The sequence below is a fragment of the Thamnophis elegans genome, chromosome 12 (genome assembly GCF_009769535.1).
Source record: "Thamnophis elegans isolate rThaEle1 chromosome 12, rThaEle1.pri, whole genome shotgun sequence".
Classification (NCBI taxonomy): Eukaryota; Metazoa; Chordata; class Lepidosauria; order Squamata; family Colubridae; genus Thamnophis; species Thamnophis elegans.
In genome coordinates, this window is record NC_045552.1 from 55281066 (window position 1) to 55299048 (window position 17983).

At 55.8% G+C, this 17983-nt stretch overlaps 2 protein-coding genes across 2 annotated transcripts; both read left to right on the forward strand.

Annotated features, from left to right (window-relative positions):
• The first annotated feature begins 1920 nt into the window (after positions 1-1920).
• Positions 1921-8340, forward strand: C12HXorf65 (chromosome 12 CXorf65 homolog). Its single transcript, XM_032227587.1, has 6 exons — positions 1921-1945; positions 3064-3150; positions 5434-5568; positions 5970-6038; positions 7843-7964; positions 8215-8340. Exons 1-6 carry the CDS (start codon positions 1921-1923, stop codon positions 8338-8340), a joined length of 564 nt encoding a protein of 187 aa, XP_032083478.1.
• Positions 8341-10061: 1721 nt separating this feature from the next.
• Positions 10062-17675, forward strand: LOC116515689 (sestrin-3-like). The gene is made up of 9 exons (XM_032227853.1): positions 10062-10240; positions 12394-12603; positions 13089-13271; positions 13919-14149; positions 14287-14395; positions 14591-14709; positions 14857-15047; positions 15922-16066; positions 16976-17675. The coding sequence occupies exons 1-9, from the start codon at positions 10181-10183 to the stop codon at positions 17063-17065; spliced, it is 1338 nt and encodes a 445-aa protein (XP_032083744.1). The 5' UTR covers positions 10062-10180; the 3' UTR covers positions 17066-17675.
• Positions 17676-17983: the final 308 nt, after the last annotated feature.

Sequence of the window (17983 nt, forward strand, 5' to 3'; positions counted from 1 at the left end):
CATTCTATTATTCTTTTTTTTAAAGGTTTTTCTATTTTAAAACAAGCAGAAACATACATATAACATAAAAATATCAATTACATATCTATTTAGCATGTCGTTTAGTCACAAACATTTGTGCATCACCGCTTTCAGTTATATATAAAATCAGTTTTCAACTGAATATACATTAATACATTGACTATTATTGGAAATCAGAGCCGAGGTGGCGCAGTGGTTAAACGCAGCACTGCAGGCTACTTCAGATGACTGCAGTTCGGCTGTTCAAATCTCACCGGCTCAGGGTTGACTCAGCCTTCCATCCTTCCGAGGTGGGTAAAATGAGGAGCCGGATTGTTGTTGGGGGCAATATGCTGACTCTGTAGACCGCTTAGAGAGGGCTGAAAGCCCTATGAAGCGGTATATAAGTCTAACTGCTATTGCTATTGCTATTGCTAAATCATATATTCAGTTTATTCTTATAATTTCCTCCTTTTAAACATGTACTCTAAAGATTAAACACATATGTATGCTAACTATCTGTTACATCATTGTAAATCTATTTAATAATAACGTACCTTTATGGTGTCATCTATAGGTATTCTGGTATTTCTTGCAGTATATAAAAAAAAAGGTTCACCAACATTTTATATTTGTGTATCATTACTTTCAATTATATGTAAAATCATAAAATATCTATCAAATGTATACGAATGCATCCTTATTGTCGTATCTCATATATTCAAACTACAATTATTATTTCTTCATTTTAAACAAAATATTCTAAATATTCAATTCATATATATATATATATATACCAATATTCCATTACTTTGTTATAAATCTACAGAATCATTCTATTATTCTTGTATTGATAACATTCTCTAGTATCTTTCATTTCCATGTTCCCCCAAATTCTTAATGACAGGGTTCCCATCGACATTGCTGATGCTCTCAAAGCTCCAACCCTGGAACATGTCCTTGTTAAAGATGCTGCAGAGAGCATCTTCCATTGACCTGATTGGTGGAGGCTGTTAAACCTGCTGCTGGTTTATTTCCTATTTATTGAGTCAACTACAATGGATAACTGTTGTGGCCCAGCAGGTGCCGTTGGAGCTGCCACCAGACTCCGACAGCGAGGGGCCCTCTGAGTCGGCTCTGGAGGAGGTGGAGGACCCTGGACAGGGTTCCGACTCCGAGCAGGGGCGCAGAGAGGCTGGATGGCCACCAGGAGGCACCTGACCCTTGGACCAGTGGGGAGGAGACAAGGGAGAGTGAGCCGGAAGCCAGTAGTGAGTTGTTCCTGGATGCACACCATCGAAGAACTACTAGGCGTCAGGAACAATTACGCAATTACAGGAGGTGATTGTACTCAGCTGGTGGTCATTAGGCTCCTCTCCAGACTATAAAAAGCTACTTGTGCACACGGCCCTCTTTGCAGAAGTCAACGCAGGATTGAATGTCGGAGGACAGTACTGTGAGCTTGGCAGGCTGGATTGCTGCCAAGTCTTATCTGTGTTTATTGCTGCGTGAGTTTGTCTGAGTTGCTGCTAAGGTCCTTATCTGTTTGTTATGCTTGGCTTTCAGCCACCGAGGTGTTTGGTGTCTTGCTATTAAAGGACATTCCAGTTAAGCTTATCTCGGCATTCATTACTGGATGGAGGAGGGGGTCAGAACAGATAGCATTTGCCCAACACACCTTGGTTTACAAACTACAGGTGTGGCTCGGCTCCCCGCCAAACCAGCCAATGATGGCTTAGTTAGTGCCATGCAGGAACTGACCTATTGTGGCTGATGCCGCAAGCTATGATTGAGGAAACCACGGCCAGGGTGCCCTGCCTGCCAGCTTGCCTCACAGAGCCCTTCATTATGACATGTCACAATAGCTTCAAGGCTGACCAACTCCGGGGAATTTGCCAGCCATGGCCAAAACAGCTGGGTATGTTCATCATTATCAAGCATGGAGGTAAGGAAAGGTGGACCGAGAAGGAAGGTGGAGTGGACAGGCAGGGGTGGGGGGCTTGGGCCCCTTGGTCAAACTAGAGGGGAAGCTGGGGCAGGGTCCCTTGGGATTCCTTCGGGCCAGGAGCAGGCCCCTCTCCTCCCAGAAACTGGACAGGCAGGGATCGTCATGGAAGATGCAACCACACTTTTAAAAATGTGGTTTATTAGGCACACACAATCCTCACTAATCCAGAATTAAGAGGTTTGTTACTCCAAAGTACCTGGGTACTTGAGAGACCGCCTGCTGCCAATTACCTCCAATAGACCGATTAGATCCCACAGATTAGGCCTCCTCCGAATTCCATCTGCCGGCCAGTGTCGACTGGCAACTACCCGGAGGAGAGCCTTCTCTGTGGCTGCTCCGACCCTCTGGAACGAACTCCCCGTGGAGATTCGAACCCTCACCACCCTCCAGGCCTTCCGCAAAGCCCTTAAAACCTGGCTGTTCCGACAGGCCTGGGGCTAAAGAGCTGTTGCCCCCGTCTCGAATGGTATGACTGCTGTGTGTTTTTAAATTATGTATTGCTATGTTTCGTCTTTTTATTTCCTGCCTGTACCCCCCCTTCCCTGATTTGAATTGTGAGCCGCCCTGAGTCCCCTTGGGGAAAAGGGCGGCATATAAATGAAATCAAATCAAATCAAAGACTGGAGGAAATAAAAGCTAATTGTATGGACAAATAAACTTTGGGGTTCAAGTCAGTCCAAGCAACCCTGATTGAAGGCTCTCCCATCTTGGATGCATCCAGCCCCCCGGCCCTGATGCCAATACCAGAAGGGTCAGACCATGAGGAAGCCTGTGCCAGGGACGCACGAGATCCAGGGACCAAATGGATCCAGGCTGCTGCTTCGATGGGCAGCTTTGGAGTCCCTCTGAAGGGTTGAGTTAGAAGGGCACAGCCGGAAGAGAGAGGTGCCCTTTCCCCCCCTCCAGCCTTTCTCTTCCTGGTGAGGGAGGAGGGTCAGGGGGTCAGCCAGGCCCAGAGCTGTTGATATTCCCCAGGAGAGGACAGCAGAACCCTCCCTTCTGCAGTGGGAAAGCATGGCATCGCTCAGGGGTGACCACGGCTCCTCTCCTTTCAGACAACCGGCAATTCCTGGCCAACATCAATTGCTCCGTTCTGCTTCTAACCCATTACCTGCGGGATAAGGTGGGCTTGCACAGGACAGGTGAGAAGGACCTGGGCTCCCCAGGGCTGAGGGAGGGGAAATGCCCCCATCATTGGGAGACTGGTAAGGAAGGGGGTCAGGAGGGAGCGTGGCTGGTGGTCAGGCTTGGTAGGCTACTGGACCGGAACGTGACTCGGCCACATGCAGTTCAAACAACCCTTGAAGGAATCTCATGTATGGGGATCGTCTCGGGGCATCGACTCATCTCCTGGGAGGACAATGGTCTCCACCACCGATTGGGAAGACACGGATTATGGAAGGAAGGCCCGTAGCTTTTGGATAAGAGTGGTGGGCCAAGAAGAAGACGGCTTCAGACATCCAGCCTGCTCTGCCCCGGGGAACCTCATGGTATTGGACCTGGGTACTTGAGAGACCGCCTTCTGCCGATTACCTCCCACAGACCCATTCGATCCCACAGATTAGGCCTCCTCCATATTCCATCTGCCAGCCAATGTCGGCTGGCGACTACTCGGAGGAGGGCCTTCTCTGTGGCTGCCCCGGCCCTTTGGAACGAGCTCCCCGTGGAGATTCGGACCCTCTCCACCCTTCGGGCCTTCCGGACGGCCGTGAAGACCTGGCTGTCCCAGCAAGCCTGGGGTTGAGTTCCCCCCCCCCTACTCGAAATTGCTGTGTCTGTTGTGCTTTTAAACTGTTCGTACTGTCTGGTTGTCTTTGTCTCACTTTTTGTAATTTCCCCTCCCTTGGTTTTGTTCAGCCGCCCTGAGTCCCTTCGGGGAATAGGGCGGCCTACAAATTGAATAAACTCCAAACTCTTCTGCCTCTGGAAGGTGGGAGCCCTTCTTCTGTTCTACAGGAATGTCTCATCCTCCGTTGGGGGTGCCCAGCAGGCCAAGGGCTACCCAACTCTCATCCGTTCTGACCTAGGCTTCCCCAAACCACAAAACAGACTCCATGTCCTGACAAAAAAAAACCCCTTTTTTTAATTAAGTTACTGTGAATTCCTCCCATTCACATCCAGCAAAGTCTTTCAAGGGAGGATTTACAGTCACAGGCCTTATCTGGCTTGGAGAGCTGCCAGGTGGACATGGCTTTTTGGGCCTGCTAGAACAATCGCGTTGAGGTGGGGATTCTGGTCAGATAAAAATCTGAGCCCCATAGCCCGGTGGGGCCTCCACACACACAACCTCCTTCATTTGCTCGCGCAATTTGGGCAGCTAATGTTAAAAACAATGGAAGAAGAATGCATCAGTCATGAGAATAATAGAGACCCATAGAACGCCTGTAGCACAATCATCCACAGGTGAGAATTCATTGAGGTTTCTGGCCTGGTACTTCAGGCGCATCAATGTACTCCTGAATCCAACACGGGAATCGACCCGTAAACTAAGGTGTTGTAGAAAATGACAGGACACACAAGCCAGATCTTCAGAGAAGGAAAGTTTATTTGCGCAGGTTTAGAAGAAATGGCCTGAACATTGAGTGAAATTCAGGAACTTCCTTATATAGTTTATCGCTTTCAGCTAAAGCCATCTGTTAGTTTTGGAAACACCCCTCAAGATTTGTCCTTGAGTTACAGAAAGTATGTCTACAGGATGTCACAATACATGGGTCAGCTAACGGACATGCATAGCTCGTATTTTGAGGAACTAACAATATGTGTCTACCAAACAGATTAACAGCCAAGCCAGCAGATGGGCTAAAATAGATGTTTTACTTCAGCATATTTCATGTGCAGACTTCCTTCTAACCCGTGTCTAACCACACCATGTCCTAAAAGCAAGCCTTGCAATTTCTATGTGAACAGTTAAAGCTTAATATCATGAAACGATGATGCCCCGGGCCGAGGTGGCGCAGTGGTTAGGGTGCAGTACTGCAGGCCACTTCAGCTGACTGTTAGCTGCAGCGGTTCAGCGGTTCAAATCTCACCGGCTCAAGGTTGACTCAGCCTTCCATCCTTCCGAGGTGGGTGAAATGAGGACCCAGACTGTGGGGAGCGATATGCCGACTCTGTAAACCGCTTAGAGAGGGCTGAAAGCCCTATGAAGCGGTATATAAGTCTAACTGCTACTGCTACTACTAAACCCTAGTTTGGTTCAGGCTTGAGGCCTACTTTGGTTCAGTCTGCCACCTTAAAGGGGCTGCGTGGCTTCCTCCTGCCGGGCAAAATGACCGTGAGGATGAGGCGTACGGCCCTTCTCCCGCGAAGTGGAAGCCCGGAAGGATCTGAGGGAGAATGAAGGAGGGGCAAAGTCATTCCTTCTTTGGATGTGTGTGTGTGAAAGAGAGAAATCCTGCTTCCCGACTTCTGCAGTTTCTTCGCAGAATCCATCGACCTCTGTGAGGAGAATGGGACCCTGAAGCTGATTTTCCTGGTCAAATTCCCGGAAGACAACGCCAGCAAGTTCCTCACTGCGCGGGGCACCTATTACGTTTGCAAAGTGGAGCGTGGTGCTGCAGGTGGGTTGGGTGCCAGGGGCAGCCCACGCCAGGGTCCCCATCCTGCTTTTGCTCCAAACGTTTTGGAAAGTGGGTGGGTGCCCAGTTTCTTCTTGAGATGATCTCCTCCGCTGTTGCCTTGACTTGAGTAACTACCTGGGTGGAAGCTTCCAACCGCTGCCTATCTCAGTCTGCAGTGGAGACCTATCCTTCCCTCCCTCGTTAGTAAACCATGAATGCTTTAGGACACAGTTTTTGGGGGGGGCATTTGGACTGTGTCCGATTGCACTTCTAAGTGTCGGGCATTTATATCCGGCCATTATGCCCTGCATCTTTGCAGGCCAAAGCACTCACCGCTCACCTCCCAAAGCTTTGCCAGGATCGCAGGAACTGAGGTGGGCTTCTCTCCTCCTTCGCCGCAGGGACCAAAAATGAACACAGCTATCGGGCCTTCCAGCCTCTCGTCAAGTCTCCTCCGCAGGATTTGCTGGGTAGGGAACCTTGGTACAGGCTGGCTCTCCTTCCGAAGAGACCCCTTTGGGAGCAGGTGGGAGGGTGGGCAGAACTGGGCAGAGGTGCCAAGCAAGGAAGAAGGGGGGAGGGTCTCACCAACATGAGCCTGACAGACCTCCCCCCCAAAAAATGAAGGGGAGGCGGTGCTGCTACGCCTGACATTGGCACCCAATGAAGGAGTGGCAACGTGGGTGGTTTGGGGTTGGCAGAAGGGGGAATGAGGTGGCAGGACGTTGGGTAACAGCTCTGGATCCAGGGGGCACCTGTGAAGTTAGAGAGAGGGGGGGAGGGAGGGAGGGAGAGAGAGAGAGAGGGAGGGAGGGAAGGAGGGAGGGAGGGAGAGAGAGAGATCTATGTCCTCCACCTCTTCTTCCTTCTCTCGCTCTGGTGGGCTCATTGAGGCAGGGCTGGAGAGAGGAAGAGGGAGGGGGAGGAAGGGAGGGTGAGAGAGAGGGAGGGAGGGAGAGAAAGGGAGGGAGGGAGGGAGAGAGAGAGAGAGAGAGAGATCTATGTCCTCCACCTCTTCTTCCTTCTCTCGCTCTGGTGGGCTCATTGAGGCAGGGCTGGAGAGAGGAAGAGGGAGGGGGAGGAAGGGAGGGTGAGAGAGAGGGAGGGAGGGAGAGAAAGGGAGGGAGGGAGGGAGAGAGAGAGAGAGAGAGAGATCTATGTCCTCCACCTCTTCTTCCTTCTCTCGCTCTGGTGGGATCATTGAGGCAGGGCTGGAGAAAGGGAGGGAAGGAGAGAGGGAGGGAGGGAGGGAGGGAGAGACAGAGAGAGAGAGATCTATGTCCTCCTCCTCTTCTTCCTTCTCTCGCTCTGGTGGGATCATTGAGGCAGGGCTGGAGAGAGGGAGGAAGGGAGGGAGAGGGAGGGAGGGAGAAGGAGAGAGACAGAGAGAGAGAGAGAGATCTATGTCCTCCTCCTCTTCTTCCTTCTCTCGCTCTGGTGGGCTCATGGAGGCAGGGCTGCAGGTAAAAGAGAGATAGGGAGAGGGAGGGAGGGAGGGAGGGAGGGAGAGAGAGAGAGAGAGAGAGAGAGAGAGAGAGACCTTGGATTGGGGTTAGGGGGTAAGTGGGAGCCATGACATCCCTCTTGGCCTCCTTCCTCTCCTCCCAGCCCCGCTGAATTACGGAGGGAAGTAATTAAAAATTGGTATATATATGAAGTGACTATTTAGAATATTTTGTTGAAAAATGAAGGAATAACATTTTTGTTTGGATGTATGATGTACAAGGACAATAATGAACATAAGCATACTCGATAGTTGATTGGTGGGATTATACATAATTGAAAACAGCGATATACAAATATAAATGGTTGGCAAATATTTTTTTACATCGTAAAAATATTCAGAATGGGATTATATTTTATTTATTTTATTTATTTATTTATTTTATTAAATCGATTTATAGGCCGCCCAATCCCGGAGGATAAAGGTATATTGTTATTAAACAGACCATCAAGAATGTAAGGGAATTAGGCTTATTGAAAAAGAAAAAGAAAATATTAATCGTAATGGAATATACGTTGTACCATGAAAGGGAGGTATCTAGTTATTTTTAGATGAGAAATCTGTGATTGTAAATGTAACTGAGAATATGGATGCAAAAACACTTGTAACCAAATAACAGGCTGTATGTAATGGATGAGAATTTTTTATGTTTTTTTTTTTATGTTTAAAAATAAAAAAATAATGCAAAAGAAGGCATTATGGCAGGCAGTTACTACTCATTGCCTCCCCTGGCAATGCCGGCAGAATCACGGAGCCTCTCCTGCCCTTAGATTCCCTTCGCAACCAGTGTGAGTATCTTGAAAAAAGCCGCGTGAAGATGCTCAAGAACCAAGATGGGAAGAAGCCCCCAACCATGGAAGCCCTCCTGTCCTACATGGCCAATCAGGTGGTGGTAAGGCTCCCCTCTTGTCCTCAGCCAGACCCCCCCCTCCCTCCCACGCCCCCCCCCCCTTAGCGCGATGGGTCCAGGAGTCAGCCTCCTCCTGCTCTGCCCAACATTGGACAAGCGCTGGTCTGAAATGGGGTAGGGTCTCCTGGGCGGTGGGGACAGCTCCGGGGACTGCCCGCATCCCCCACCCCCACGCTCCCCCCTCCTCCTGACTGGAAGCCCCAGTGATCTGTGCTGCCTCCCCCTCCTCCAGGCAAAAACCTCTGGGAAGTCCGGAGGGAGCATGGCCAGCGGGCTGGACGATGAAGGCTTGCCACGCAAAACAGTCGCCGCTACCAAGGCCAGGCTGGAGGCTATTCGGAAGGAGAAGCACCGCTGACCCTGGAAAGAGACCCCCGGGGAAGCTCCAACTGCTGCTCTTCCCCTCCCCACTCCCCACGGGGGGGGGGGGAGACTTGGCACCCCAAATAAATGTGCCTCTGGCCCTGAGTCCCCCCCACCCCCTTTGCCATCTTCCCTGGGAAGCCGATGCCCCCACGGATGGAGCCAGCTGAACATCGCTTCCAACTGCATTGTCTGCCCGGTCCGTTTCCCATTCGGGACGAGGGATGATGATGATGATGATGATGATGATGGTGGTGGTGGTGGTGGTGTCCTTTCCAGGCTGATGTCACCAGGGAGGCTCCTGATTGGAGGCTGCGAAGAGAAGCTGCAGCAGGGACGGGATTTGCCAGCCGCGGCTCCAGAAACAGCGCGGGGGGGGGGTGAGGGTGCGTGGGAGGGGAGGGCAAGGTGGACATTATGCGGGCGGCTGGCTCCTTGCCTTGAGGGGTTGCCCCAGCTGCTTTGGCACAGCTGCAGAGGGCCAAGGGGAAACGCCTCCTGGAACGACCCCAACCTCCACAGGAGCTGGGAACGATGAGCTCTGTAGTAGCCCCGCGGAACTTGGCAAAGCCAGAGCCCCCCCTCCCCCGAGGGCCAAGGGGAAAAGCCTCCTGGAACGGCCCCAGCCTCCACAGGAGCTGGGAACGATGAGCTCTGTGGTAGCCCCGCGGAACTTGGCAAAGCCAGAGCCCTCCCCCCCCCCCGCCTCGAGAGGCGTTTTTCTCCCGCCTGCCCGATCCCAGGCCTGGGAGTCAATGGCTAGGAAAAATAGAGGGTGGGGGGGGAGAGGGCAGCCCAGAGGACAGGGAGGACCTTTGGGGGGGTACATTAAAAAAAATATCTAAATGGAACATTGCAAACACCGGAGCTCCCTTTGAGGGGTCTCAAGACGGCGCTCCAGCGCTTGGGGTGATCCTGGGGAGGCAGATCCGGCGCTCATTCCAAGGAGACCCAGGGGCAGAGAAACGCTTAGGGCCCCCTGCTCTAGTGAGGAAGCTCTCTTCTTCCTTGTGTTGCACACATCTTGCACAGCCACAAAAGCTGCTAAGGAACTGCGAGTGTGTGTGTGTGTTTTTCAAAAGAGGCTTGCATTGGGGTGCCCTGCTTTGCACCAGAAGCAATGGCACAGGCTAACCACTAGCTGGGCTGGGCACTAGCAGAGATGCCGGGTGAGCCTCGATTCCTCGGTGCAACCCGGCCCAGGCTCACGCAGAGAAGTGGGCGATTCCCCACCAAGGAATGGGGCGCTTCGGATAAATCCTGAAGGGACATTTAGAGCCGCTGCCCAGCCTGAAGTCCAGCAATGGAGGCTTGGCCTGCCAGGCGGAGGTTGCCTTGGCCCACCAGCGGAGCATTGCCAACTGTGCCATCCACAAGGAAGCGGACGTTCCACGGCCGGCTGAAGCGGCCGCAGGGTTTCCTGGGTCGTTGTACGGGGCTTCAGTCGAGCCTTTCTTCCTTCATCCAGGAGCGACCTCACCGGGCGAAAACAGGACGCGGCTCCTTTAAGAGCTGTCAAGGGACACCACGCTGGATCCGTGGCCACGCCCCTTTGCTCTCACGGGGCGGGCCCGGGCGCTTGATGGGCAGGGGATTTTCCACTCGGTCCCACGTGGCCACGCCCCCCCGCCAGCCGCCGGTCACGCCCCCCGCCCGCGATTGGCCGCCCCGCCGGCCGCCCCCGCCCCCGCTGCGGTGTATGAACGGGGCCCGGCGGTGGTCACGCCCCCTCGCGCCCCGACTTCGGCTGGGCTGCCCGCGCTTCCAGCCTCCCCTCGGTGGCAGCGGCGGCAAGTCCGGCGGCGGCGGGAGCGCCGGCCGGTGGACCGTCGAAAATGATCCTCTGCCCCCCGAGCGCGGAGCCCCCCCGCGGAAAGCCCTGCCAGAGGCTGCAGGTAAGGGAGCCGGAGCCCCAGCGGAGCCCCCCGGGCGCCCCCTGCACCGGAGCCCCCGAGCGGTGCCCCCTCCTCCTCCCCTCCCGCCCCCCGGAGACTCCTCCGCGGTAGCCCTGCAGCGCCCGGAAGCCTCCGGCCGGGTCCGGGCAGAAGCGATCGGTGCCCGCATCACCCTCCCTCCATCTCTCCCTGCGGCAACGCTCGCCCCGGTCCCGCCTCGTCCTGCCCGGGCGGCGTAGGCGGGGATGCCGGGGATGCCAGCCCGAACCGCCGCTGGACTGACCTGCCCCCCCACCTCCCAGCGCTGCCAATCAAACTTGTTTTTCTCCTTCTCCGCTTGCGGTTCGGCGGCCGTGCCGCCAGGGGGCGCTGCGGCTCGCCGGCTGCAGCATCTGGGCCCGGCCGGGAGAGACAATGGACCGGGACCGCGAGTGGGGTTGGGGGCGGGGGGGGGAACGGGGACGAAGCGGTCCAGCTGTTGCCGCCACCGCCGCCGCTGCTCCGTGGGCAGGGGGCGTGTTCCTCCAGTTGTCCCTCTCCGGCTCGACGGGCGGAGGGTCGCTGCTTCCTGTTTTGGGGAGGGGGCGAGGGGCCTGGCTGTCCCTGGCAGCTTCGGCCAAAAGCTGCCCCTATCTGCCCCCCCTCCCGGGCCTGGTCCCGCTTGGCCTCTGCCTCCCGGGCCCCCTGTCTTTGTTTGGCTCGTCCTGCCTTTGTCTGCTTGCCGTGCAGCGTCTGGGCGAGGGGGGCTGTTGGGGAATGCGGCTCTCGGGGGGTCAGCCCGTCCCCCCCTCCATCCGCCCCCCTGGGCACCGAACAGTGCCAGTCGCAGAGGTGGGTAGGAAGGAGAGCAGGGCCTGCCCTCCCTTAGCCCCCTCTGGGTGCCCATCTTGCAAGGAGGAGAGAGGAGATTTCCTCAAGGGGGGGGGCAGGGGGCTTGTAAATGGTGAAGCCCCCCCACCCCCCATTCCTTGTCTCTTCAGACTGGCACTGCCATGATGCCTCTGCTTTTGCTTGGGGAGGGGGCCTGGAAATGGGGCTTCCCCCTGCCTCCCCCCTCCTCCTCTGTTCACAGAGATGCCCAGGCCTGAGGCCTGCCAGGACCCTTGGCAGGTGGGGGTGGGTGGGAGCTCCTCAGTTATGGGGAGGGGGGCTTCTTGGGGTTCCCCCTCCCCTTTTCCAAGGCTGCTTTAATTCCAGCTCTGGGGTCTTCCTGGAAAGGCAGCTTGCTTGGCCTGTGCCAGGCAGGGAAGAATCCCCCCACCATCTCCCCCTCCCCACAGCCGGTTGGGCCCTGGGATGGTCCCTGCATCTTTGGGCCCTCCCGGATGGATCCTGGAGGCTCTTGAGGGGGCCAGATTTGGGGGTTAGGCTGGGCACACGGAGGCGGATTGCTGCTCCCCCATAGGGGCTGTTTCCTTGGGCTGGGGGCTCTTGTGCCTGGCCCCTGCTAGAAAGGTGGGAGGGGCGGAGCCTAGAGGCCCCTTGCTTTCTTTGAGCTGCTCCCTCCTTCCAGGGGCCCCTTTGGCTCCCAGGAGCCCCCTTGGCTCCCTGGTGGGGGAAGAGGCTGGCCAAGGGAGAGAGAGAGAGAGGGGTCCTCCCCAACTGTCTCTGTGGGAAGGGGATTCAGCCGCAGATTTGGGAAAGGGCGACAGTGAAGGCCAGCCACATTTGCTCTGGATCCGCCTTGAGGGTGGGCTTGAAAGAAAAGTCCCTCTTTTGGGGGGTTCTTTTGCAGAGAGAGATTCACCTCTGCTGACAGAGGCTCACCTGAGATTCTGAAACTCAGGTGGGGGGGGCTGCATGTCTCCCACCAAAGCAGGCCTCCGAACTTAGTGCAACGCCTGATGTGTCCTGGCTGCAGGCCCTTCTTTCCCTTGGCTCCAGATGGGACTCCCCCCCCCCCACAAAATCCCCCTCCTGATATCCTGGCCAAAAATATACCTGGAGCAGAAAGGCCCCTCCCTGGTCTGCCCAGCCAGGTGTTTCTTCCGTGCCCTTAGGTGGCCTCGGGTGCTTTTGGTACTCCAGGAGGGGAGGGGGACTGTGAATGGCTCTGCTTCTAGCCCTCCCCCGCTGCATGGCCCCCTCCCCCACTGGTTGCACCAGGCCCAGTTTGCCCCACGGTCTCTGCTTTCCCGCCCTTCCCCGTCCAGCTGAGCAAGATGAGCGCCAACGAGAAGAAGGAGAGGCCGCCGCAGCTGCTCTTCGTGAAGGCCTTGGCCAGCAGAGGCCTGATCGAGGCCATCGCCCAGCAGATGGGCTACCACCCGCACTACCTGGACAGCTTCCTCCGCCTGCAACATTACCTGCTCCACATGGACGGGCCGCTGCCCTTCGACTGCCGCCACTTCATCGCCATCATGGTGAGAGGGCGAGGAGGGGGTCCCCATCCCGGCCAGCGGCTGCTTTTGGCACTGCCGGAGCCTTCTCGGCTTACGGGGTGGCGAGGAGGAAGGTTGCCTGCTTGCCATTCCATCTGCTTGCTTCACTGTCCACCCCCTTCTTGACCCTCCCCTTGCCACTCAAAACGGAGCAAGGGCTGTGTGGGAGCTGCGGCTGCTTTGGGAAATGGTGTCCTCCATCCTTCTCAAGGGGAGAGACCGGACCTTGGCTCCTGCGGGAGCCTGGAAGAGAACCTGCAGAGTCTCCTCTCTCCCCTCCAACCCAAAAAAACCAGAACGGGTGGGGTCTGATGGAGACTATGCCAGGCAGGGATGGGGAGGAGAAGGACTGATTCTCTGGGTTGGGGGCGCTGGGTGGGCTTCTGACTCTTGCGGAGGAAGGCCTCTGACTTGGGGGGGGTGGTGTTCTTCCCTACTGATCTGAGCGCCCTGCGTGTCTCTTGCAGGCGGCCGCCCGGCATCGGTGTCACTACCTGGTGAACCTCCATGTGCTGCAGTTCCTGCGGGTGGGCGGAGACCCCCTGTGGCTGAGGGGGCTGGACTGCATCCCCCCCAAACTCCGCCGGCTAAGTGAGATCAACAAGGTCTTGGCCCACCGCCCCTGGCTGGTCTGCAAGGATCACATCGAGGTAGCCGGCAGGATTTGAGGAGGGGGCCACACTTGGGGCCCTGGGAAGGGGAGGGGGCAGCATTTCTACCCCGTGGCAGTTTGGATGCTGCCCCACCCCCCATAAGTGTAGCTTATGGGTGGGAGGAGCACAGGGGGCACCCCTCTCCCACCCCATCGGTGACCCTCCCACGCCTCAAATCCTTCCATCCCAAATGGCTCCCTTGGGGATCGGCACACGCTTTCTCGATGCCTGAGCTGGTTCCCCCCACCCCTCAAAAAAAAGTAAGGAGGGGGGAATGCAATAAGGGGGTTTAGTGTTTCTGCCTGCTTGCTTACCTTCTACCGGAAGCCCCCAGGGTAGGGCTCCCCCCACAGGAGCTCCTGGCATCCGTGGCCCATTGGGAAGTGCATTTGGGGGTCTTCCTTGGGTCGGTGGGGTTGGGTGGGTAACAGGCTGAAGTTTCATCCCAGCCAGATTCTGGAAGCTGGCATTTCTTCCTGGCTTCTGATTGGTTGGTTCCCCCCTAGAAAGAGCCTTTCCGGCAGCTGGTGCTCCTGCTTGGGGGGTTGCCTCTGGGGGCCACTTGTGCCTTGGAGCAAGCATGGTGGGGAGCGAGTGGCTTTGGGGGGAGTCACAGCTTGCTTCTTTTTGCCCCTCCCCTCCAGAAGCTGCTGAAGATCAGCGAGCAGAGCTGGTCGCTGGCAGAGCTGGTCCACGCCGTTGTGCTCCTCGCCCACTACCATGCCCTGGCCAGCTTTGCTTTTGGCTGCGGCTGCGAACAGGACCTCGGCCCAGAGGGACGGGGCTCCCTGAAGCTGGGACTACCGGGCAGCGTCTGCTTTTGTGACGTGGGGAACGGCTGCAGCCAGGAGATGCTGCATCTCAACCGCAAGCGGGTGCGTGCCTTCGGCTTCTCTGGGGGGGGAGGGGTGCGTGGACATAGGGTGCCAGGCCCCAGTTGCAGGGCATGGGGGAGTGCCCTTTCTAGACCCAGAGGAAGGACCCGCTCAGTCGCGTTCCTCCCCCTCTGCAGTCCTTGGATTCCTGCATGGAGCTGGAGTCTCTTCGGGAGCGTGTCCACGGGTTGCAGGTGGGCAGTGAGGCCCGGGAAGAGCTGAGGCTGCCTGCCCAGCGGGAAGAAGGTAAGGCCGCCTGCCAGCCTCCCTGGAGGAGAGGCTGGGGAGGGCCTTGCCCGGAGCTTCCTGGTGGGGTTGGGGAGCCCACGGAGTCCTGGGGCCCTTTGAGAGCAGCTGGGATGCCATCTCCCCTCCTGCTTGCATGCAGGCCTCCCTCCGGCCTCCGGAGAAGCCCCTTGGCTGAGTGGGTCTGTCTTCTAGGCTTCGACGGGGAGTTCTTGGGGGCCGCAGATCTTTCCTGCTACGTCTTGGATCCCAGCTTCGGCTACCAGGAGTTTGCCCAGTGCAACGAGGACCAGCCCCAGATCTTCCGTGTTCAGGTGGGACCAATGTGGCAGTACCCAGAATCTTGGCTGGTCACCTCCCTCCCTCCTTACCTGGGGGGGGGGACAGGGGGGGGACGAGCTGCTGATCTTAGCCCCCTTCAGCATTCCGTCATCCAGCCACCCTCTTTCTGATCCGGGCAGGATTATTCCTGGGAAGACCACGGCTTCTCCTTGGTGAATCGCTTGTATTCCGATATCGGGCACCTGCTGGACGAAAAGTTCCGTAAGGTGGACGGTCTTCACAGCTGCTCAATGGCCAAGCGGCAGGGCTGCGAACAGGCCACCTTCAAGCGGGGCATCTGGAACTACGTCCACTGCCTGTTTGGCATCAGGTGCTCCTCCTCCCCCTCCTTCTGGGACCCTCTTGCGGGGCCAAACCAGCGCAGCTGACCTGGGGAAGGAAGGTGGCTTTAGAGCAGGGGTGTCCAAACCTGGGAACTTTAAGACTTGGGGACTTCAACTCCCAGAATTCCCCAGCCAGCATAGCTTGGAAACTTTAAGACTTGTGGACCAACTCCCAGAATTCCCCAGCCAGCAAAGCTTGGGAACTTTAAGATTTGGGGACTTCAACTCCCAGAATTCCATAGCCAGCATAGCTTGGGAACTTGAAGACTTGTGGACTTCAACTCCCAGAATTCCCCAGCCAGCATAGCTTGGGAATTTTAAGACTTGTGGACTTCAACTCCCAGAATCCCCCAGCCAGCATAGCTTGGGAACTTTAAGACTTGTGGACTTCAACTCCCAGAATTCCCCAGCCAGCATAGCTTGGGAACTTTAAGACTTGTTGACTTCAACTCCCAGAATTCCCCAGCCAGCAAAACGTGGGAACTTTTAAGACTTGTTGACTTCAACTCCCAGAATTCCCCAGCCAGAATAGCTCAAGAACTTTAAGACTTGTGGACTTCAACTCCAGCATAGCTGGCTGGGAAATTCTGTATATTGAAGTCCACAAGTCTTAAAAGTTCCCAAGTTTGGACACCCCCTGCTTTAGAGGATGAACTCTTAGGTGGCTTTAGGGAGACGGGGGACTTGGACAGGATTCCCTCCCTGGTCTTTGTAAAAACTATTGGCTGTTGCTTTTTAAAAATTGGCCGGAGAATTCCCGGCCTGTCAGGAAGGACCTCCTGCCAAAACAGCCTCGTTCCAGATGAATTGGAGGTCTGCTTTGGTGCTAAATCCAGATGGTTTCCTCTCTCCCCTTCCCAGATACGACGATTATGACTATGCAGAGGTCAACCATCTCCTGGAACGGATCCTCAAGCTGTACATCAAAACGGTGACTTGCTCTCCGGAGAAGATGGAGCCCCAGATGTTTGAGCGCTTCTGGAAGCAGTTCAAGCACAGTGAAAAGGTGGGTTGCGTCTGTGGAGCAGAGGGGAGGAAGGAGGAAATCCCCTCCCCCCCACTTGCATTCACCCAGTCCATTTTGATGGGAGAGGGGGGTGGGCATTCGGCAGAAACAGACGGACCCTTTGTGCAAGGCACATGCATGTGGCTGGGGTGGGGCAGCATGGATGGCGTGGAACCGGACCTGGACTACTGGGGATCGCTGGTGGGAGAAGCTTGCACTACTGTATTTTTCGGAGTATAAGATGCACCAAGGTTTCGAAGAGGCAAATTTTTTAAAGCAGTTCAAACATACATTTTGCTACACACACACAGACAGACAGACAGACAGACAGACACGGCACTACTGTATTTTTCGGAGTATAAGACGCACCAAGGTTTCGAAGAGGCAAATTAAAAAAAAAAAAACGTTTTTGCACTCTGCAAACCTCCCCAAAACAGCCTGTTTTCATGAAAACGGGCCCAGTTTTTTTTCAAAAAAAAAAAAAGGGCACGCATAGCCTTTAGGAGGCTTATAGAGTGCTGCTGGGGTTTTTTTTTGGGGGGGGGGGAAACGCCCTGTTTTTTTAATCATTTCTGCCCTCCCCAGCCCCCAGGAGCACTCCGGAAGCCTCCTAAAGGCAATGCACGGCCATTTTGGTGAAGGGGCGGAGTTTCGGGAGGCAAAAAAAAAAGAAGCTATATTCAGTGTATAAGATGCACCCAGATTTTCAGCCTCTTTTTATACTCCGAAAAATACGCTAATTGTATGCTGGTGCTGCCCCTTTGAGAGGGATGTCCTGCCCGTCTTCCGCCCAGCCAAGCTGTGGTTTGATTCTGGAGCTGCTCAGGCCTGACCCTCGTGGTGGGGGAGTGGGGGGCTTGTGTGCCTTGAGGCTGGGCTCGATCTCCGCTTTGCCCCCCCCCTCCACAGGTCCACGTGAATCTGCTGATCTTGGAGGCCCGGCTGCAAGCGGAGTTGCTCTATGCCCTCCGCGCCATCACGCACTACATGGTCTCCTAGGCCACGGGGGGTGCCACCTGGACGGACTTGGACTCCTGCGCTCTGGCAGCGACCCCTCCCTTTATTTACTTGATACCTTCTCCTTTCCCTTCAAGATGTGAAAAAGCAGAGCCTTCCCTCCGGGCGAAGGACAGAAGCCCCAGGGCTGGCGGGCAGCTGAGTGGGCTTTTGCTCGTCTCTAAGCCACGATTCTCGTGGATGGGAAGGAGCCACGGGGGACGTGGCTTCTGCGAACGTGAAGCGTGGGAAGGGCATCACTCCTCTTCCTTTCCCAGTCCCCTCTAGTGTCCGTTACAGTATTGGGGAGGGGGCTCCCTTCGTCTCGTGCCATTCCTGCTGCTCACCGGGCACACCCAGTGGTCCTTGGAGGGCTGGGGAAGGGGCTCTGGTCTGCCCCTGGGGTTTCTGGAGAGAGAAGAGGGGTACTTCCTGCTGGCTTCATCTTGCACTTGGAGGGGCAAATGGGGGGGTGGAAGGATCCCTAGCACTTCTTTAGTGACAGCTGCCCTGCTATCTTTCATCCAAACGGTGCTCCGAAGCCAAATTTGATCCACCCCTCCCCCTTCTTATACTGTCCCCCTTCCTCATATCCAAAGCCCACCCCCCTTGCAAAAGTACTGCTCTCCCTCGCGGCTGCCTTCCATGTTGTGGCCCTTGGCTGACCCCCCTCCTGGCCCTTGTGCTTCCCTGCCCCGTGGTGCAGATACCCAGCCTGCCTCGGCTTTTCTCCTGGCATTCCCCCCACCCTCCTGTGGCTGCTCGGGGGAGGCGGGGGGTTCCCGCTTCTCTTGCTCCAAGGAGTGAGTTTGGGGGGCTGGGGGCCCTCAGGCTGCAGCAAGACCTCTGTCAAATAGACGGCGGAATAACTCTGCAACTGGAGTGGGGTGTGTGTTGATGGCTAACAAGGGGGCAACCGGC